Below are 22,447 nucleotides of genomic sequence, written 5' to 3'. Positions count from 1 at the left end.
TATCAGTTGGAATTCTTTTGTTTCCTGTTTTAACAAAGGAGCTAACCTATCCATCATCTTTACTACTTATACTGGCATTTAATACAAATACGTAAGTGTACTTGTTAACAGTAATGCATTGACTTTATGTAAAAGCAGACATTTTTTTCTACTCTTTAATAGACTCCATTTGTGTCTCTTGACTTTTTAACTCCAGGAATTAAATTTTTTTTTGTAATTTGTCATTTGGTAAATTTTCTGTAGGAAGCAGAATATATTCGAGAAGTAGAACGGAGAAGACAGGAGGTGGTGCAGGCTACCTTTGAGGTTGGTTTTACCTGGATGAGCCTGAACAGTATCCATGGCAACTGTCGTATTTTACACCTACTGATCTATATATTGCACAATGATGCTGAAAGATTTAAATGAAGCTGCCTTGATAGTTTACTGGTTAAGGCAATGTATGGCTAAGCCATAGAAAGGCCCCAAAATTGAATCCCGATGTGCTTTTATTTTAGCTAATCTCAGTGAGGGTGTTACGACCAGGTGAGAAAGGGGTCCAGGGTTCCCCCTCAGCCTTCACCTGATCTTACCGTAACGGGTTTTATTTAAAACGCACCATTTGTTTAGCTCCCCCTTACTGAATCCTTGTTCACTGCTTTCCAATTATAAGGCAAAGAAACCAGCCAAACAGATTTTCTTGGGTTTAAAGAGGAAAGGTTGAAATTTATTAAACTTAAACTCTAATTCAGTTCACGCCTACGGATACGCGATGCGCCCCGCTAGCATGCATATGTGATACAAACATGCAGATAGAGACAGAAAAGAGCAGAAGAAATAAAATGGAAACGTTTGAGGCAATATCTGAAGATGGTTTTGGTTACTGTTCTTCGAGCTCGCTGTAGAATCCTTGATTGTAGGTAGATTTTGCTTTTCTTTGGGGCCCAGTATTTTTCTTAAACCTTGTTTGCTGTAGGAGATTTTTCCCTCTTGAGGTTCACATCTTCAGTGGATTTGGAGTTCCTGTGACAACAGACAGGAGAGGTTGTGGTGAACCAGCCAGGAGAGGTCTTTACAGTCCAGGAGCAAACAGTCCCTCCCAAACTGTCTGTGCAATTCAGAAAAATTCAGGTTGCCCAGCAGGTTAGTCATGTGACTAGCTGGGTTGACCATGTCTATTTGTGGTTTTGGTCATCTTGGCAGTCGTCCTGGAATGTGAGCTTCCTCACCTTCAGTGGTGATCAAAGTCCATTGTGGGTTGACTGTGTCAGGGAATGGTCCTTTGTCTCCACAAGCACTGGCTGTTAGTATGTAAAAAAAATTTTCCAGCCATGCCGAATCTGTTCAAGTCATTTCCTTGCTCCAGCAACAGTTTAAAAAGCAATGTTCATGTGACAAAATTAATATGCCTCATTCTTGGCTGGTGGAGGTCTGCATGACAGAGGGCAACATTAGGTTGGCTACAGTTGGCCTTAAGTGAACGTGTGTTGGAGGGGATGGTCAGAAAACTAGGATTCTTTCTGTCAGTCTCCATCCAGCAACCATTCCCCTTTCACTTTGCATGCCTCCCACCCCCTCTCAAAACCTCAAAGGTGGCTGTGTTTATATTATGTGAAGATAAGATTGGACTTGGCTGTAATTAGTCTCGCCAGTAGCCTACCAATATTGCCTGTCGAGGATTGCAGAATTTAGTCACTTGGGTGAGTGGCAACAGTGAGATGTATCCCAGCCAGAACGAGGGCCAGCAGAGCAGGGAGAGTTAGAGATATTTTAAAAATCTTAAGTGATGGTGTGTTTTTCACTTTATTCAAACCAAACAGGCTCAAACTAAGCAATCTCCTGTCTAAAGTTTCCGTTCCCATAGAACAGGATTATAGATAATAAAAGCAAAATACTGCGGATGCTGGAAATCTGAAATAAAAACAAGAAATGCTGGAACCACTCAGCAGGTCTGGCAGCATCTGTGGAAAGAGAAGCAGAGTTAACGTTTCGGAGTTCCGAAGAAGGGTCACTGACCCGAAACGTTAACTCTGCTTCTCTTTCCACAGATGCTGCCAGACCTGCTGAACAGGATTATAGAGTTAACTTTTTTGCAAAGTAGTGCAGTGATGTCCCTAAATATGTTTCTGTTCATTGTATGAACACTTCCTGCCTTTTTGGCTTTGCTATTCATCTGATTTCTAACTTTTTTTTGGTTTTCCTGAATGCAGTGGAGGATATCAACCCAACTTGAATTTCTTTCTATAAAAGCTTATAGGAAATGAGCAGAAAAATAGGATTCTGGTAGATGGCTCCTATTCAATGGGCTTAATGATCTCACCCTGTGCTCCACTTTCTGCAGTTCCAACCCCTTATACACATTTGTTCATGCCAGCGACCCTCACATGGCATGAACAAATTAAAAAAAGAAGGCTCTGAATCTGCAGACAGAATTGCATTCTCCCAACCTAGTTAATCCCAGACCTCAGCTATATTTCCAAAAGCATAATATGGTGTTCCTGTTGAGATTCAATGTATTGGAGACAGTAAAGATGGATGCTGAGTAAAAACTAGAAGAACCTATGTAATATAGACTGTAATTATTAATACAACATCCCTCATTACCATGGAAAACTGGCTGCTAAACTGCAGTTTTCTACCTGTTGTCATGCAGACCCCCACCTGCCAAGAATGAGGCATATTAATTTTGCCATATGAACATTGATTTTAAACTGTTGCTGGAGTGAAGAAATGACTTGCTTGAAGATCACCAAACATTGGGGTTGTGCTGTTTGTGGAGACCAAGGACTATTCCCTGCTCCAATTATCCCAAATGGATTTTGATCACCAAACATCGAAGATGTAAAGAAGTGCATTCCGGGGATTGCTAAAGTAATATAATCTACAAACCTTGCAGGAGAGACTGTTCCAAATAAGGAGCTAATCACATGACTAATCTGGGCAACCTGGGGCTTTTGAATTGTGCCACACAGAAAGGAACAGAAGGCAATTTGCAACTGAAGCTGGAACAAGCAAGGCTCTCTCCTGGCTGGCGCTCTGGCCTTCTCCCAAGTCACCGGACCCATTGAAGACACAAACCTCGAGAGAAAAGACTCCTACATCGGAACAAGTTGAAGCGTGAACTAGGCCCCAATGAATAGCAGGACTTACCAGCAACCAAAGACTTCACATTGAACTCAAAGGACACTAAATAACTACCAGATATTGCCTCTAACTTTTCCCCTTTATTCTTTCTACTTTTTCTGCCTCTATCTGCGTGTGTTTATCGCATATGCATGCTAGTGTGGTCACGTTGCAAATTCATAGTCGTTAACCGGATTAGAGTTTAAGATTAATAAACTTACACCTTGTTTCAATCTAAGGAAACCTGTCTGATTTCTCTGCTTTACAATCGGAGCAGTGAACAAGGACTCGCTGAGGGGAGCTAAAAACAAGGCGTTTCTAAAATTAAACTGTTACGGTTAAACCAGGTAAAGGCTGAGAGGGAGCCCCTAGACCCCTTCTCACCTGGTCGTAACAGTGTATTTAAAAAAAAAAAGAGCATCTTTGTCTGACTGTACCCCAGAAATGAGTCTGTGCCTTAAAGGGAGGGGTAAATGAGGATTTTCTTAAACTGAATTAAAAATTTTAGAAATACAAATTATATTTTCCAGTAAGTGCACTTTTTTCTCTTTCCTAGTTCACTGTTGGGAGTAATGGAAAAAAGATCCTTTGTTTTAGATATTTATAAAGAAAATTGACATAGTAAATATATCTATTGCAATACAGTAATTCCACAAAGCAAATATTTACTTTGGTTATAATGGTTTGGGACTATTTCATATAGTGTATTTCTCTCCTCATGTTAATATTTCCTAGTCCAGCACATTCAAAGCTACTTTTTTAAAATAAAGGTAGGAAACAGTGAAGCAGAATGAAGATGTTTGGAAATTGAAAAGTATTGATTTTCTTTTGAAGTTTTTTTTTCTCTTCCCCACGTCCTTTTGCTATTCTTCATTCCACACAGCCCACCCTAACTGGGTTATGGGGTCTGCAAATTTCCATCTCAGGCATTCACTGTTACACTGGTTCAAGCAGGGCAAGCTAGCCTTGGTTTGCAACTCCATTCTGAAGTGGAGGACATCCTCTTTATTTGTGTTGTCTAAGTGAGGATAGCATTAATGATGCGATTAGACAGCCTTGGAATAATGGAAGGATGTGACTCCTGTACCCAGCCCTGACATTTGCTTTTGCCGGAGAAGAGAATGAGAGTTTATAGCAGCGACTCCACTACCCAAATAATGCAGGGGGAGCCCTTGTAAAGCAGAGTACAATGTGTTGTGGATTGTGACCTATTCACCAAGATCGCCTAATCTCAGAACAAGACTCGTGAAAATATTAATTATGTTGACCATTGGAGTTGAACACCTGAAATCTACATAGCTTTGAATATTTGATTGCTTATGCATCTCTGTTACAATAGTTATGTTGATGTATTTTAAACTTTAAGAAAAAAAAGTGTTGATTTTTCCTGAATCAAAACCAGTCACAGGCAGAGCAGAATTCTATTGATGGACTCCCAGTGTTTGCAATCAACCACTATGAGAGGTAAGAGAAAGGTGTTTTCATTCTTTTTAAATCTCTACCGGTATGTTGCAGAAATGTTTAAATATTATCATAACAGCCAGACCTACCTGTGATATCTTTTAATCTATGTTGGAAAGTGCATATGTGAATGTTGAGTAAAGGTAGGATCAGGCAAACATTCATTATCAAGACTCGCACCTGAAGATTGACCAAGTATTGGATGACCAGATGCTACAAGACTGGCTGTGATGGGACCATACCCCAGGAAGAGGTGCATAAATCAAGAGGCATTGCTTTAATTCTAACAGTTTGTCCCACGGCGGGTGGTTGAGAACAGGAGGGAATGGAGAAGGGGAGAGACACTGATACTGACCTAGGATCAAATTATTTGTCTTATTGGTGGTGTGTCTGGGTCTTGTTTATCTTTCAACAGCTGGTTTTGCAGTGGCACTGTGAATCCAGTTTCATTCATAGATATATAGGGTTCAACCACTAGAGGATGGAAGGATTTCAGATTGTTTTCTATCTCCTTTACCACCCCTGTCACTGTGTCTTTTGTGTTTTCTTTCCTTTTCTTCCCATCCCTCCTTTTTTTTTTTTTACCCCCACCCCCTCCTAAAACATTATTTGCGGTTGTGCAGTGACTTCAGATGGTATAAGGTTGGGGAGAGAAATAACTCGTATAATGCCTTGCCCACAACAGAAAAATAGTGCATTTTAATCAAACGGCACCCCATCTTCAGATTTGATTTGTTTGTGTTTAAGCAGGGTTGTATTTTAAACAAATAGTCACTGACGTTAAAATATAGAGTGGGCAGTGTCGGGAGAACCAGTGACATTGCCGATCCATGTTTTCATAGATCCTGTAAGTTACTGGCATTTTCCACTTGCCTTTTAATGGTTAAAATCTTTTTTTTTCCAGGACTGATAGTCCTGTTTAAACCAGGGAGGGTGGCACTAAACTAAATCTATCTGAGAATAGCTATTTAGCAAGGCTGCATTTGCTGCCAATGCCACCACTAGGTGGCGCTGCAATGACATGCACAAATGCCGCCTGTGCCACTAAAACGTCGGTCTCTAATGTCAGGCAGCTGCCAGGATTAAAGATGGCGCTGCTCAAATAATCACACTATGGCAACCTAAACACATGGCAGCACACAATGCCTAGGGAGGGAGTGAGCCAGTGGTCAAGAGTGTGGCAAGTGGGCGGTGAGTGAGCAGGTGGGGTGGGGTCGGTGAGCGGCGGGGGGAAGGAGGACAGCGCACCCGCCACCAGCAAGGACTTTGGCCGCACTCTCCCCACACCTGCTGTCGCTCTCCCCTCTCCCCAGACCCCTGCTCTCTCTGGCTCCACCATCTGCAGATGAAAAGGTGTCAGAAAGGGGAACATTTCTGAGACAGCAATTGTTTGGATGGTTTTCTTATTCCAACATAAAACTACTGATGGGAAGACCCACTATGAACATGTAACACCATGAAATCCAGTGGGTTTAAGGAGGACTAGTGAAAGTAAAAATGCTGTTTTGTCTTAAGTTTCCAGTCTTAATATTGCAGCAGACTGAACCATTCATGTGTCTGGTGCCATGGTACAGTGAGAATATAGGTTCACTGTTTTTATTTCCTTGTGTTTGAACTGCCAAGGGTATTCAGCCTGCTGTTGCTCAGGCCAGAGCCCCATGACTATGCTGCATGTTACTGGTGCAGGTAGACCGTGGTCCAGAGGAGAGAGAGAAATTCATACTCCCAAAGAAAATTTGATCCTGATGTTTGCTTCAGTTGTGGAAAAAAATTGTTCAGCTAATTCTGTTGTTTCTCTGCAAGTTGTGATGTTAGTACCTATAGAGCTGAAGAGACAGAACCTGGACCGAGTGGAGTACATTTCCCTTCTTCTGGTGATCTGACAAATGGACAAACCTTGACTTTCGTTGGTGACCAGGTGATGTGTAAATATATAGTGAGGCACTTTCCTGAAGTGTTAACATGTGTTTTGGGTGCATGGTAGTATATGTTGCAGTGAAAGACATTAAAATGGAAGGACGGTTTGATGTGCAATGCAGCTGCACCCCGATTCCTTTACATTGCAGTGAGCTGAGTGTGAATTGCTCTTGGGTTTGGAGGGAGAATTTGCACTTGCTCTTCCAACTCCCTTCTACTTTCTGGCATTTCAGGGCTGCTTACTGCAGCAAAGAGTTTGGAGCTGATTTGCTGACCCTGACATTTAAGCTGCAGCTCCAAGTGTGATCACGAGTCAGCTGGTCATGTTCACACTCCAACTACCAACACAGTGAAGTGGTTTATGCTAAAGTTGGTGTGTAAATCTCCAATATTGGTGGTTTTTGCTGAAAGTGTTTGTATTTTAAAAAGCTTTTGGTAAAAATGCTGCAAGTTAGAGACTTTTCTTTCTGAAAATTTGAAGTGTGTAGACATTTTAAGTCCCTTGACTTGGCTTTTAATTGTGTACAGTATGATTTAAATAAATTTTATACAGTTGCATTTACTAGTGCTTATGGTGTTGAAATATTTTAAACACCGTATGTTCGTATAACTCTCGGAGTGGAATGACCACTGTTGTATAATTAAACATGTAGCTGACCCTTGTAGCTTGGTCATATGAGAATATCAATGTGGTATTGACATTTGCCTAAACATTTTTTTAAATTGTGCATTTTTATTTAGATTTTAATAAATTCAAAGTAAACCTTTAGATGTAAATATACCTGTTTGGTTTGCTAGGATTTTCAGTTAACATCTCACTGACTTTTTCTACAGTTCCAGATATCCAAACCAGAAACTGGGAATATTCACACAGGTGAAGATATCACTTTGTACAGGTTTTCAGTGTGTAATATAATTGATTTTGAAGTGGGATGTGGGCAAAAGATGATTGTGTTAAGTACTTGGGGTAGTGCTGTAATCAATAAACAAACATCTTTCACATTAAGTAATTTGCAATTTCCAGTAGATGAGTGAAAAGTAGTCTGGTGTAGTGACTTGAATATCACTCGAGTGAATACTGCTGTTAACATGCAGTTACATAGAACAGTATAGCACAGGCCCTTCGGCCCACGATGTTGTGCCGAACCTTTTAACCTACTCTAAGATCAAACTAACTGCCTTTCATTCTACTATCATCCATGTACCTATCCAAGAGTCGCTTAAATGCCCCTAATGTATCTGCTTCTACTGGCAGCGCATTCCACACATCCACCACTCTGTGAAAAAAAAAACCTACCTCTGACAACTCCCCGGAACCTTCCTCCAATCACCTTAAAATTATGCCCCCTGGTGATAGCCCTTTCCGCCCTGGGAAAGTCTCTGACTATCCACTCTATCTATGCGCCTCATCATCTTGTACCCCTCTCATCCTTCTTCACTCCAATGAGAAAAGCCCTAGCTCCCTCAATCTTTCTTCGTAGGACATGCCCTCCAGTCCAGGCAGCATCCTGGTAAATCTCCTCTGCACCCTCTCTAAAGCTTCCACATCCTTCCTATAATGAGGCGACCAGAACTGAACACAATATTCCAAGTGTGGTCGAACCAGGGCCTTATATAGCTGCAGCATAACCTCGCGGCTCTTAAACTCAATCCCCGTTAATGAAAGCCAACACACCATACACCTTCTTAACAACCCTATCAACTTGGGTGGCAACTTTGAGCGATCTATGGACATGGACCCCAAGATCCCTCTGTTCCTCCACACTAACAAGAATCCTGTCTTTAAGCCTGTATTCCGCATTCAAATTCGACCTTCCAAATGAATCACTTCACACTTTTCCAGGTTGAACTCCATCTGCCACTTCTCAGCCCAGCTCTGCATCTGTCAATGTCCCGTTGCAACCTACAACAGCCTTCCACACTATCCACAACTCCAGCAACCTTTGTGTCATCGGCAAACTTGCTAACCCAGCCTTCCACTTCCTCATCCAAGTCATACTGTGAAATGCATTATTATCTATATGCAATTATAGTACTGTAAAATCTGATAATAAATTTCACCTCAGTGGAGATTGCCTTGTGTGGAAGCCATAGATTTTATTTTAATGGTTTTTGGTGTAAACTATTTGTAAAAATGTGAATACTTTTTTTTTTTACAGTGACGCAACATGTGTAAAATTAGACTTATATTTGTTTGAACTTTAACTTTGGTTTCTCCCCTTTCCCTCTTTGATTTTTTTTTTTCCTTTTAATATCTTGAGGATGTGGGAGTCACTAGCAAGGCAATAGTTGCCTTTTTGAACTGTCGCGAAGGACTCCCACATTTCCCACCCTTCGATACAACAGATGCGTGAACGGATAACTCACCATCTGGGTCTTTGATTATGTATATCATAATGTAACCAATTACCCTATCTGTTTAACTGCAAATCATTTCTCATATAAATTTTTCTGTTTAAAATTGTAATTTAATTTACTCCCAAGAAAGTTCAGGATCAATAGGTGGGGGTGATAAATCATCTTGGTGGATATCTGTATCTTCACTTTTTTGGGTTTATTGTACAAAATCTCATTGTAAACCTATTTGAGCTATGTAAAAGAAATTGGACTCTTTTGTACAATAAAAACAATGCTGTTTTTAGGTAAGTATTGCCATTTTTATTTTTCTCAACCATCAACTATATACAAATTAAAACTGAAGCAAAATCTATTCCAATTAAAATCGTGCTGTAGTGATTGTATTTTTGTCTCCCACTAATAATTTTTACATCTGACCTCAGGTGCTACTCCACCCTGGCTTATTGATGAAGATCCAGACACTACACCAAAACCAATAGGGCCATCTTATGAGGAGTTTATCCAACAGAGTATGTGTTTGATATTCTAGGTGTCCATTCAATTAGAATGGGTTGAGATGTCATGGAATCATCATGCACAGAAAACAATTTACATTTATATAGGGCCTATAACTATATAATTTAGAAAAACATCCCGAGATGGTTCACAGAAATATAACCAAACAAAATTTGACACCAAGCCACCTAGAGATGTTAGGACAGTTGACCAAAACATTGGTCAGAGGTAAGATAAAGTAGGAGAGCCTAATGCCTCGGCAGCTGAAGGAATGGTTGTCGATAGTGGAGCAATTAAAATCTGGGATGCTCAAGAGGCCTGGAGGAGTGCAGATATGAGGGTTGGTACGGCTGAAGGAGGTTACAGAAATGGGGAGGGGCAACACTGGAGGGATTTGAAAATTTAAGATAAATTTTAAAATTGAGGTGTTGTGGACTGGGAGCCAACGTAGGTCAGTGAGCACAGGGGCCAGTGGGACATGTTTTAAGAAAAGGGTTTGGATGAGCTCAAATTTAAAATGACCATTTATCCCATCAAATCTGTACTTCTACTTTTCTCCAGTTTAATAACTAATCTAATCCCATCCTCCCTTCTTGTTCCCCATAATCCTGAAGAAATGTCTGTCGTTTCTTAGTGTGTTTTAACAGTAGCTTGTGGCAATAAATGGCATATTGTAACCGTCAGAATTGTTTGAACCGGTTTAATTCTTTGTCTTAAATTTGTCGAGGTTACTGTTTTGTTGATGAAGGAAAACCAGCATTATAACAGTCATAATTTTGAACACCTTTTGAGGCTACCTCTTGGTCTTTGCTGTATTGGCAAAAGCCACAACACCTTTTCTAACAGGGTGTCCAAGCTACACACCATATTCCAATTTCAGTTTAAGATTTTTTTTTAAAATTCATTCATGGGATGTGGGTGCCACCAGCAAGGCCAACATTTATTCTCCATCCCTAATTGTCCTTGAGCAGGTGAAAGTAAATTATTTTCTTAAACTGCAGCAGTCGCTACAGTGTAGGTACACCCACTGTGCTGTTAAGTAGGATGTTCCAAGACTTTGACCCAACGATGATAGAAGAGCAACATATTTCCAAGTGGGGATGGTGAGACTTTGATGGGAACTTGCAACTGGTAGTGTTCCCATGTGCCAGCTGCTGCTCTTCTAGGTGCCAAAGAAAAAGATGATATTTGAGTAAGGTAATTTTATGGTTTCTCCATCTTGAATTTGCTCTGGAGTTTTCCTGGGGAAAAAGGAGTTCTTAGAACTATCAAGCCTTGACATTTGGGGTAGCATACTCAACCCATTATTTGGAGAATAACTGGAACACCAATAACAGCAAGAACATGTAATGACCTATCACCAGTAATATCTCACCCACATTCCCATTCTCCATCACATATAAATGAACTACTTCCACCCCTTCATTATTTCTCAGGTTCTTTTGTGATTTGTCTCTGTTCATGTGTGTACATCAATGTAGGGTGAGAGGAAGTGATATTTAGACAATAATTGAAATAGGCCACTAAAATAATTTAGTTGGATTTTTGTTAGAGGTGGTAATTGAGCTAAAATGAAAAGTTACGTTTTGAATGGGAAATGTTGAGTGATAGAGCTTAAGGATTTGGTGTTTAGGTTTCACTATTTAAAAGTTACACTTCCAAGGCCACAAAAAAGCCAATGGCATACAATGTTTTAGGGCATAAATATAAAAGATGTAATGGTGAATCTATATGCTGGCATGGAGATAAACATCCAGTGGATATTTGCCTCAGTTGTACCAGGCTGCTAGTGGTATAAGCAAATACAAATCTGATCGCTTCATTAGAAGAGAAGACTAGATGATTTGGTGGAAGCCGGTGTGGATGGAAAGGCAGTTAATGTGATTTTGGGACAAAGAACTGCACTTCTGACATTGAAACAGTATGCAGGAAAAGGGCAGGCATAGAATTAGGACTATAGTAGAGGGGAAACACCAGCATGGTGGACCAAACCACTTTGCATTTGTAATTTTATCAAGTTCGACTAAAGGCAAAAGTTGGACTTGCTAAGCTACAGCAAACCATTAGCTGGGTGTTGTGAAATCATTCCCTTTCATTTCTGGTATACTAGTACAATTAAATTCTTCACGCATTCAAGATTTGTTTTTATTTTAGAAGAGAAAGAAAAACTGAAGAAACTTCCTCCAAATAGAGTGGGTGCAAATTTCAACCACCTGTCAGAAACAGATGATTCCTGGTTACCTTCGTTTGGCCGAGTGTGGAATGACGGCAGGAGGTGGCAATCCAGGTTAGAAACTTTGATTTTTGCAGTCCTGGCCCCAGTACCACAGGATGCAGAGGTAAGAGCTCTCATCCCAGTGTAGTAAATCAAATGTAAAATCTTAATGTATTCCTTCTCAATCTCTCACTAACTTGCTTCTGTAACCATATTGCCTGATTTCCAGCCTGTCTCAACCAGTCACACCAAGCTTTTATTCATTCAGCATTGCCCCAAAGGTTTGTTCTCTTATGTAGTTGTTCTCAATATTGTCCTTGTTCCTGATTGAAGCTTGGTGATAACACTAGCCTCAATATTTAACTAAGCATTGTCCAACTCTTTGAATTGAGTTTTTCATTTTATAGGCATCAGTTCAGGTTAGAGGAAGGCAAGAAAAGAAAACGAGAAAAGAGATGGCCAGTGGACCATGCCAAGAAATGAATCTGGGGAGAGGAAAATGGTTGATGTTTTTTTTCTTGTGCTTTAAAGAAATACTTAAATGTTAATGTAAATTGTTGTACTGAACAATTGTATATCTGAATAAATTAGGTAAATAGATCTGAAACATAGCACAAGTCCAATGCAATAAGCAAGCACCAACCTATCTGCACTCCAACTGTTTTAGGCTAAGTAGCCATGTCTATTTATAAAATGCCATTCCACCCAACTTTGACTAACTTCCTTCCTTGAAAGGAGAATTTGATCTCACTGGCCTTAAATTTTGTAAACTAAAATTAATGAGAAAATAATGGACTGTCCATCGTTTGATCCTTTAAACTAGCCATAATCTATCAATAGAAGACTTCCCCATTTTTATGTAATACCTTATTTTGAAACGGAGTTGAGAATGTTATGTGGTTATCTCCATCCTTCCATTTTCTTAATTAACAGCACTGGGGGGGGGGGGGGGAGGGAAGGAGAAAGATGGTCTAGTGGTAGTGTTGCTGGACTAGTAATTCGGAGGTCTAGGCTAATGCCTGGGGGCCATGGGTTCAAACCTCACCACAGCAGCTAGGGGAACATAAATTCAATTCAAGTCTGGAATTGAAAGCTAGGCTCAGTAATGGTGCCACGAAACTATCAATTCTTGTAAAAACCCATCTGTTTCATTCATGTCCTGTTAAAGAAAATCTGCCATCCTTACCCAGTCCAACCTACATATGACATGGTTAACTCTTAACTGCCCTTTGAAGCAAGCCACTCAGTTATCCAGGGCAATCAGGGATGAGCAGCAACTACTGACCTCGCCAGACACCCACATCCCATGAAAACAATGGCAGATTCCCTTGTAATCGCAAACAGCTTTGCATTATTTTGTAGACTAGCAGTGAACTCATTAACTTGATCCATATTTTCCTACATTTATAATTAGAATACACTACAGTGAGAAACACCAGCACCCCTCAAAACCTGTACTGTAAGGGGATCTTGTGCTTTGAGACAGGGTCTGCCTGTACACAGCACAATGCTTTGCTAGAAATAATGTGAACACCATTACTAAGTAGCATAATTATATCAAATACATGGCCAGGAATGTTTAATCCCCAAATAAAACATTTTACAAACTGACAATGGAGGTAGCACCTACTTCTAAATAATGGTTGTTACTAAGTCACCATTCTCTAACTTATATGCATAAATGTAGTGTAACCTAGTGTATTGCCCTCACTTCCAGTTATCATCCCAACTTGGCCAAGCTGGTTAAAAGGCAGCATTAGAACAAACAATGCAATATCCTCCCATCCTGCATAAGAAATTAGGCAACAGGAGATGCAGAAATTTCCATCTCCTTTCCAATTATTCACAAGTAACACAGGTCTCTAGTAATGGCAGCTTTATTTTGTTGTTTTTACATACATATCTAAGGATCTTCACATGGAATCCATCCCAGAACCTGGAAAAAAAAAGTTAATTTTAGCAGAAAACCTTAAATTTTATTTCATTAATCTGAAAACATGCCAATGAATCTTGAGAAAATTAAATGCAAGTTTGACAATATACACATTACCCAAAATTACTGGCAATAATTGTTTGAGAGCTTTACCAAAGAGCTGACAGCACCACAGGGAAGGATTATAGATACTGGTTCAACCAAATGCAGATTACTGTGTAGAGCAGCAGCTGCCAGAGGTTCACAGCTCCAGGGTGCTGTACATTGGGAACATATGACCTTGCTCATGCCATTGGAAGCTTAAGTAAAGCACATCATTCCCCAACGGAAAGAGGCAAAAAGACCAGTAGCTGGCTCAAAAGCTAAACAAACTACCTTTTGCTCCTTCATATGCTGTAAAGAACAGAAAATGCCAGGCGTACATTCAGAATTGCATAATACCTGTTTATGCGTCATCAGCAGCAGCAGGTGCATCCCCTCCCTTGGTGTTTCGTGTATAGATAACCTGTGCTCTGTGTTTGCACACCAGCTTGATCATACCTGCAAAACAAAACAGTTACATGGGAAACAATCCACCAAATCATAAGTGCCACTAACCATGAACTAAACACAAGTTTATTGGCAAGATGTGGAATTCTTAAAAGGAACATATTTACTAATTCAACACATTAAAACTTAAGTGACAAAATCAGTCATGTAATTATAACTGCAATGCAAGGATGTTTTAGAACATGACCCCACATGTGGGCATTCCCTATCAAGGGCAAGAGCAGCTATGTAAAGGGTACACCATGCCCTGACTTGGACATATATTGTTCCTTCAGCTCTGGGTCACAATACTGGAAAATCCCTACCTAATGCTGTTGTGGAAGCATCATCAGAAGGACTGTAATGGTTCAACCGTCACCACTTTCATGGGCAATAAATAGATCCTTGCCAACTGCCCATGGGAGAACAAATTTCAATAAATGATTTAAAAACTTTTGACTGAGCAACTGAGGGGGGAAAAGACTGGGGGTGGTGAGGGGTCTGGATACAGAAACAGTGACCGAGGAAAGTACAATCATTGCTTAAACAAAAATAATTTACCAGAATGTTTATACCTACAAACAAATTATACAGCTAAAGTGACAATGTGTTCACAATCAGACTCAAAGCAAATTATGCAGTAAGCAGCTAAAAGGGTTCTTGCACTAACCACTGTCTCCTCCTGAATCACACCATAAGCCACTGTCACAATGAAAACATAGCACAAAATGTGAAGTGTGTAATTACCTTTTGAAAGCAGCTCCTGGAGGGCAGCCCTGGCCAGAGAACCTCTGATCTTTAGTCTTTCAGAGACGACTGCAGGCGTGATGAGTTTATAGTTGGGTACCTCCTTCAACAGTTTATCGTAAGTGGCTTTGTCAAACAGGATCAAGTTGTTCAGCTTGTCTCTTACTTTTCCTTTTGACCACTTCTACTCAATTGTACAAAACAAGGACTGTTATGAGTAGGCTGCAAAGCATCCACAGCTTTAGTAAAATACTTAACAGCACACTCAACTGGAAATACCAACAGAAAAGACAAACTGGTTACTACACACCTAAAGTAAATACATAGAGCAGGCACATTGGTGCTAATACTATTTGCCTGATATATGCAGTGGGGGGTAAATGCATTTGAATGAACCAAAACACTGTAGGACAACTAGCCTGATATAGGTGTAATAGATCGTGATGTAGCATCAGTTAGGATGGAAATAAGGAATAGCAAGGGAAAGGAATCACGGGTGGGAGTGGTCTATAGGCTCCCGAAAAGTAGCCTCTATATAGGACAAGATATTAATCAGGAAATAATGGAGGCGGGTAAGAAGGGCACTTCAATTATCATGGATGATTTTAATCTGCATATAGACTGGACAAATCAAATTGGCAAGGGTAGCATGGAAGACTAATTTGTAGAGTGTCCCAGGGATTGTTACTTAGAGCAATATGGTGCAGAACCTACCAAAGAACAGGCTATTTTAGATTTAGTATTGTGTAATGAGGTAGGATTAATAAAGAAATCTCGTAGTTAAGGATCCTTTCGGGGGAAGCGATCATAACATGGTAGAATTTCAAATTCAGTTTGAGGGTGAGCAACTTGGGTCTCAAACCAGTGTCTTCAACTTAAACAAGGGCAATTACAGAGGTATGAAGAAAGAGTTGTCTAAAGCAGGCTGGGAAGATAGACTAAACAGAGGAAGTCAGAAGATGAGCAGTGGCAGACTTTTAAGCAGATATTTTATAACACTCAGCAAACATTTACTCTTGTCAGAAGGAAAGACTCTGAGAACGATGAACCACCCATGGATAACAAAGGAAGTTAAGGAACGTATCAAATCAAAAACAAAGGCGTACAATGCAGCAAAAACGAGTGGTAGGCCAGAGGATTTGGAATTTTTTTTTAGAAACCAGCAGTGGATGACTAAAAAACTAAGAGGGAGAAAATTGATTATGAAAGTAAATTGGCAAGAAATATAAAAACAAACAGTAAGAGCTCCTACAGGTATATTAAAAGGAAGAAAGTAGCTAAAGTAAGTGTGGGATCCTTAGAGATGAGACTGGGGAATTAACAGGGAACAGGGAAATGGCAGATAATTTAAACCAATATTTTGCATTGGTCTTCACGGTGGAGGACACTATAAACATCCCAATAATAGATGAGCAAGGTGTAAATGGGAGGGAGGAACGTGTAACAATCTCTATCACAAGGGAAAAGGTGCTGGACAAACTGATGGGACTAAAGGCAGACAAGTCGCCAGGACCTGATGGCCTGCATCCAAGAGTTTTAAAAGAAGTGGCTGCAGAGATAGTGGAGACATTGGTCATAATATACCAAAACTCACTGGGTTCCAGTAGGGTACCAGCGAACTGGAAAACCGCTAATGTGACACTCCTATTCAAGAAAGGAGGGAGACAGAAAGCAGGAAACTACAGACCGGTTAGCTTAACATCTGTCATTGGGAAAATGCTGGAGTCCAATATTAAGGAAGAAATAGCAGGACATTGAGAAAAACAATGCAATCAAACAAGAGTCAACATGGTTTTATGAAAGGGTTTGACAAATTGAAAACCGCTAATGTGACACTCCTATTCAAGAAAGGAGGGAGACAGAAAGCAGGAAACTACAGACCGGTTAGCTTAACATCTGTCATTGGGAAAATGCTGGAGTCCAATATTAAGGAAGAAATAGCAGGACATTGAGAAAAACAATGCAATCAAACAAGAGTCAACATGGGTTAGAGTTCTTTGAGGATATAACAAGCTGAACGGATAAAGGGGAACCAGTAGATGTAGTGTATTTGGATTTTCAGAAGGCATTTGAAAAGGTGCCACATAAAGGGTTATTGCACAAAATAAGAGCTCAGGGTATTAGGGGTAATGTGTTGGCATAGATTGAGGACTGGCTAATACACAGAAGGCAGAGAGTCGGGATCAATGGGTCTGTTTCAGGTTGTAAAGCTGTAACTAGCGGGGTGCCACAAGGATTGGTCCTCAACTATTTACTATCTATATTAATGACTTAGAGGAAGGGACAGAGTGCAGAGTATCCAAATTTGCTGACTATATAAATATAGGTGGGAAGGCATGTTGTGATGAGGACACAAAGAATCTGCAAAGGGATATAGATAGGTTAAGTGAGTGGGCAAAAACTTGGCAGATGGTGTTAAATGTGGGGAAAGTGTGAGGTAATCCACTTTGGTAGGAAGAATAAAAAGGCAGATTATTATTTAGATGGAGAAAGACTACAAAATACTGAAGTACAAAGGGATCTGGGTGTTCTTGTGCATGAAACACAAAAGGTTAGCATGCAGGTGTAGTAAGTAATTAGGAAGGCAAATGGAATTTTGGCCTTTATTGCTAGGGGGTTATAGTTAAAAATAGGGACCGTACAGGGTGTTGGTGAGGTCACACCTGGAGTACTGCGTACAATTTTGGTCCCCGTATTTAAAGGAAGGATTTACTAGCATTGGAGGCAGTTCAGAAAAGGTTCACTAGGCTGATTCCTAGGATGATGGGGTTGTCTTATCAAGAACAGCTAAACAGGTTAGGTCTTTATTCACTGGAGTTTAGAAAAATGAGAGGTGATTTTATAGAAACATATAAGATTTTAAGGGGGCTTGACAGGGTAGATGTTGAGAAGATGTTTCCACTTTATTTCAAATTTCCACCATCCGCCGTATTTTGCTTTCATTTTCGTGTCCAAACTTTCCATGTGGGGCCTGGAGGAGCATTCCTATTTCTGACCTCACTAAGAAAAGTACTTACCTTGGAGGGCCTCTGCGGCATTCAGTCAATTAGTGCTGCGACCATGGCTGGCTCAGACAGAGTTAAATGTCATTGGAGTCCTATTTACGTTATAGAGCCAGAAGGACGAGGCGGCTTTGGGGAGGGTACAAAGGAGGTTTGCCGGGATGTTGCCTGGTCTGGAGGGCATTGGCTGTGGCAGGGGGGGGGTTGGATAGACTCGGATTGTTTTCGCTGGAACGGTGGATGTGGAGGGGCGACATGAAGGAGGTTTGCAGAGTTGTGGGCGGCATGGACAGAGTGGATAGTCAGAGGCTTTTTTTCAGGGTGGAAGAGTCGGTTACTGGGGGACATGGGTTTGGGGTGGGAGGGGCGGGGTTTGGAGGGGATGTGTGAGGCAAGCTCTTTGCACAGTGGGTGGTGAGTGCCTGAAGCTTGTTGCCGGTGGAGGTGGTGGAAGCAGGTGCCATGGAGACATTTGGGAGGCATCATGACAAATGCATGGGTAGGATGGGAGTAGAGGGATGCGGACCCCGGAGGTGCAGAGGGTTTTGGTTTGGGTGGGCATCAGGATCGGCGCAGGCTTGGAGGGCCGAATGGCCTATTCCTGTGCTGTTCTTTGTTTTAGTGGGGGAATCTCGAACTAGGGGACATAATTACAGAATAAGGGGGCACACATTTAAAACTGAGATGCGAAGGAATTTCTTCTAAGGGTGGTGAATCTCGAATTCTCTGCCTCAGAGTTGTGGAGGCTAGGTCATAAATGTATTTAAGGACGTAGATAGATTTTTGAAATCTCGGGGAGTCGAGGGTTATGCAGAGCAGGCCCAAAAGAGTTGAGGCCTGGGACAGATCAGCCATGATCTTATTGAATGGTGAGGCAGGCTTGAGAGACTGAATTAAAAACAAGAAATGCTGGAACCACTCAGCAGGTCTGGCAGCATCTGTGGAAAGAGAAGCAGAGTTAACGTTTCCGGTCACTGACCCGAAACGTTAACTCTGCTTCTCTTTCCACAGATGCTGCCAGACCTGCTGAGTGGTTCCAGCATTTCTTGTTTTTAATTCAGATTTCCAGCATCCGCAGTATTTTGCTTTTATTTGAGAGACTGAATGGCCTACTCCTGCTCCTATTTATGTTCTTATGATCTCACAGTAAACATATCAACAGTCTGAAGTTGCCCCCAAGTCTTCACATTTTGACTGTCTTCTAGTTAACAGTGAAAACAGCTGAAGACGATTTTGGGCAACATCAGTCCAATCACAACTGAGCCGTTAACATGTTCCCCCTCCTCTGCAGTTCAGAAAATGATTATAATGGAAACATGGGAGTACTTTTATTAAGTACTCATCCATGTTTCCCATTCCACTTTAATTAGTAAGTGGCCAAGATCAAACAAGCTCTTCATTTGAGACTAGTTGTGAGATAAAGATGTTTTACCCCAGCAGGGCAAATTCAAACCAAGGTTTCAATGTGACACTTGGGGTATATACACCTAGTTGGCCCATTGTTCAATCCTTGACCTGTACAGAATTACTGATCGCCAGCCGGAAAGGGGGAAAGAGAGAACAAGAGGACAGTCATGGCTTCCACTCACTAATGCTTTACAACGACCTATGTTGAAAGTGCATGGTTGAATTCGAGGCGAGAAGAGGGATGGGCTCAGCTGTGATGGGGCCATGTTTTAAACAGCATAAGAATCAAAGCAGCAAGAATGGATAAGGTTAAAGAACACGTAGCCCAATCCCATTTAACATCTTCAAGGAAAAGGTGACGGGGCGAGATTTGAAAGAAAGATTAACATTTTGGTCCTCTCAAGGTTCTTCACAAAGGCCAGCAACAGTAACAATATGAAAATCTCTCCAACCAAGATGGTAAGAAGACAATCTGCTATTGCAAAGCACTGAACTAAGTGACGACAAGCCACTCTAGCTTTCTCTGACCATAAGGAAACATTGAAAATGGCTGAATTCACTTGTCGACCCTCGCTGTACAAAGTATTGGAACTAACTGTTCTTGCTCACTGGTGCTATCTTGTTCAATACTTCCTTCCACACAACTATCCTATTTGTACTATGCTCGATGTTTGGCAATAGATTGTATTTAACAGAGAAAAACAGCAGTTTCACCATAGCACATGTAACTTGGGATTTTTTTTTTTTTTAAACGTATTTATGATTATACTTTTATGCAATCCTACAGCTATCCTTTCCAAAAAAAAGAGACGGCAACGTGGTTTACCAGTCGCCAGTCCTGAACCAGATTCAGGGCTGTACAAAGCATCTACATATGAAAATAATCAGCAAGATACATACTTTGTACACCACCTGTTACTTTCCAGCAAGCAAAATTAAAACTTCAAGCCCATCATTCCATACCAAACTCAGATTAATTCTTCCAATGTGAGTCACAAATTTAACGTGATATTTTCCTACCCTTGGTTATATACTGCAAGTTAGAAAATAAACAAAAAAGGCAATGTAACCACTGGAATACTGAAAGGAAAAAAAAGAAAACGTTGAAAATACTCAGTAGGGTAGGTAACATCTACAGAGAGAACAGACAAGTTAACATTTCAGGTACATACCCTTTGTATCCTAAATGTTAATTTCCCTCTGCCTGTTCTCTCCACAGATGCTGTCCGACCTGAATGTTTTTTTGTTTCATATTTGCAACTAAAGGCCTGCTACCCGACCCGAACCCAACGGGACCCGACAATGTGTCGGTTCAGGTCGCTCTTCCAGGTCCGGCTCGAGTCAGGCCAAGTCGGGGACACAAAGCCAGAATTGCATTTTGCTCTGCTGGTAAGTGTTAAAAGTAAAAAACCTACCTGAGCTGGGAGTCCGGGACGTCAAGGAGGGAAACTGAGTCTGCACAGTGAGCAAGTGAGCGTCTCTATGACGTTATCACTCTCATGCTGCAGCTTCCTGAAGGTTCGGAGTCGCAAGGTAGGTAAAGGGAACATTCCGGTGGTCGGGTTGGAGAAAACAGAGGGACTCGGGACGGGGTTTTTTTCCCCCCGACCTGAGCAGGCCTTTATTTGCAACAGCTTGAGTTCTTTGTTTTACAGGTCAGTATCTAAAAGGGAGGCTATAAAGGGCATACCTTCTTCTTGGCCTTGCCTCCAGTCTTGTTTACTGGATCTTTATCCTTTTTGCCCCCTTTGCCCCCATCTTTCTTCTTCTTGTCATCTTTAGGAGGCTAGGAGCAAAAAAAAAAGAGGGATTTCATAAAAGATTACACCATACAGCTGCAATTTCTAATCGTAATGCATTTTGGCACAATGGAAACATTTTCAAAATTGGATTAACCTAAATCTCCAACAAAAAGTAACCATCGCCTAAACTGGCAGTAATTCATGCTGGGAGAACAGACCCACCTCCATGCAAATGGCCAAAGGAACATAGGAACAGGCGGCCACTTAGCTATCCCCAGCTTGTTCTGCCATTCTGAGATCATGGCTAATCTGTAATCTAACTTCATCTACCCACCTTTGCCCCACATCCGTTCAACAAAAATCCATCAATCTCAGTTTTAAAGTTAACTGATCAAGCAGCCAGTTCTCATTTAGTTTAGAGATACAGCACTGAAACAGGCCCTTCGGCCCGAGTCTGTGCTGACCATCAACCACCCATTTATACTAATCCTACACTAATTCCATATTCCTACCACATCCCCACCTGTCCCTATATTTCCCTACCACGTACCTATACTGGGGGCAATTGCTAATAGCCAATTTACCTATCAACCTGCAAGTCTTTGGCATGTGGGAGGAAACCGGAGCACCCAGAGGAAACCCACGCAGACACAGGGAAAACTTGCAAACTCCACACAGGCAGTACCCAGAATTGAACCCGGGTCACTGGAGCTGTGAGGCTGCAGTGTTAACCACTGCGCCACTGTGCCGCCCATTTGTGGGACAGAGTCCCAAATCCTACCACCCTCTGCATGCAGAAGTGATTCATAACTTCACTCCTGAAAATCTAATTTACATTAAAAGGTGCTGTATGAATGAAAGTTGTTTCTGATAAATAGATGGGGTAGAATCAAAAAAGATGCAGTTTACACTGCGGTTAATTTATATTGATATTTAGTATAATTTCTTCAAAATAGTCCAATCTTTGGACTATGCCCCGAGTGCTAAACTCCCCAACCAGCAGAAATAGTTTCTCTCTATCTAGCCTATCTGCTGCCCTTAATATAATGAAAACGTTGATCAAATCACCTCTTAGCCTTCTAAATTCTAGAGAATACAACCCTACTTTACGTAATCTCTCCTCTTAATTAAAGCCTTGGAGTTTAGATATCATTCTGAGAAACATTCGCTGCACTCCCTCCGAGGCCAATCTATCCTTCCTAAAATGTGTGCTGCCCAGAACAGTTCACACACTGAGGGGAAAGGTTGCTAATTTGGTGCGAGGATGCTGGAAGCGTGGGCCCGGCCTTGCGAGCCAGAGTCGGTGGCCCTGCTGCCGCTCTCCGGCCTGCCCCCCGGGCTGCAGCCTTCCATCCTCGCTCCCTCCCTCCCTGCCCCTCCGGCCCACAGAGCTTCGTGCGTGGGATTGCCGCTGGACCCGGGCCCCCCTCTTCACCGCCACAGCGCTGCCTCACCATGTTGCCGCTTCAAGATGTCGGAGCGAAAAGGAAGAACCCCTGCGCCGGCAGCCTAGGAAACCCCAGCGCGGCGCCTACTTCCG

At 41.4% G+C, this 22,447-nt stretch overlaps 2 protein-coding genes across 4 annotated transcripts in view; one reads left to right on the top strand and one right to left on the bottom strand.

Annotated features, from left to right (window-relative positions):
• The window catches only part of cenatac (centrosomal AT-AC splicing factor), a 19,737-nt gene extending 7,582 nt beyond the window's left edge, over positions 1-12,155 (top strand). Inside the window, exons 5-11 of the mRNA XM_068053994.1 lie at positions 244-306; positions 4,505-4,566; positions 6,367-6,481; positions 7,315-7,354; positions 9,261-9,347; positions 11,488-11,620; positions 11,956-12,155. Coding sequence (XP_067910095.1) covers positions 244-306; positions 4,505-4,566; positions 6,367-6,481; positions 7,315-7,354; positions 9,261-9,347; positions 11,488-11,620; positions 11,956-12,031 — 576 coding nt within the window. The 3' untranslated portion in view covers positions 12,032-12,155. The remainder of the gene's footprint in view (positions 1-243; positions 307-4,504; positions 4,567-6,366; positions 6,482-7,314; positions 7,355-9,260; positions 9,348-11,487; positions 11,621-11,955) is intronic.
• The window catches only part of rps25 (ribosomal protein S25), a 27,287-nt gene extending 4,840 nt beyond the window's left edge, over positions 1-22,447 (bottom strand). Inside the window, exons 1-6 of one of the 3 annotated variants that reach the window (XM_068053996.1) lie at positions 22,362-22,447; positions 20,856-20,951; positions 14,757-14,940; positions 13,923-14,021; positions 13,448-13,484; positions 759-1,002 (exon numbers count right to left, since the gene is read on the bottom strand). In XM_068053996.1, coding sequence (XP_067910097.1) covers positions 13,927-14,021; positions 14,757-14,940; positions 20,856-20,951; positions 22,362-22,364 — 378 coding nt within the window. In that variant the 5' untranslated portion in view covers positions 22,365-22,447 and the 3' untranslated portion in view covers positions 759-1,002; positions 13,448-13,484; positions 13,923-13,926. Of the gene's footprint in view, positions 1-758; positions 1,003-13,409; positions 13,485-13,922; positions 14,022-14,756; positions 14,941-20,855; positions 20,952-22,361 lie in introns of those variants that run through there. The other 2 variants (XM_068053998.1, XM_068053995.1) reach the window with 2 other exon arrangements.

The sequence above is a fragment of the Heterodontus francisci genome, chromosome 22, assembly GCF_036365525.1.
Source record: "Heterodontus francisci isolate sHetFra1 chromosome 22, sHetFra1.hap1, whole genome shotgun sequence".
Taxonomy (NCBI): Eukaryota; Metazoa; Chordata; class Chondrichthyes; order Heterodontiformes; family Heterodontidae; genus Heterodontus; species Heterodontus francisci.
The sequence above is the reverse complement of the archived record's forward strand: the minus strand, read 5'-3'. Positions and strand labels throughout refer to the sequence as shown.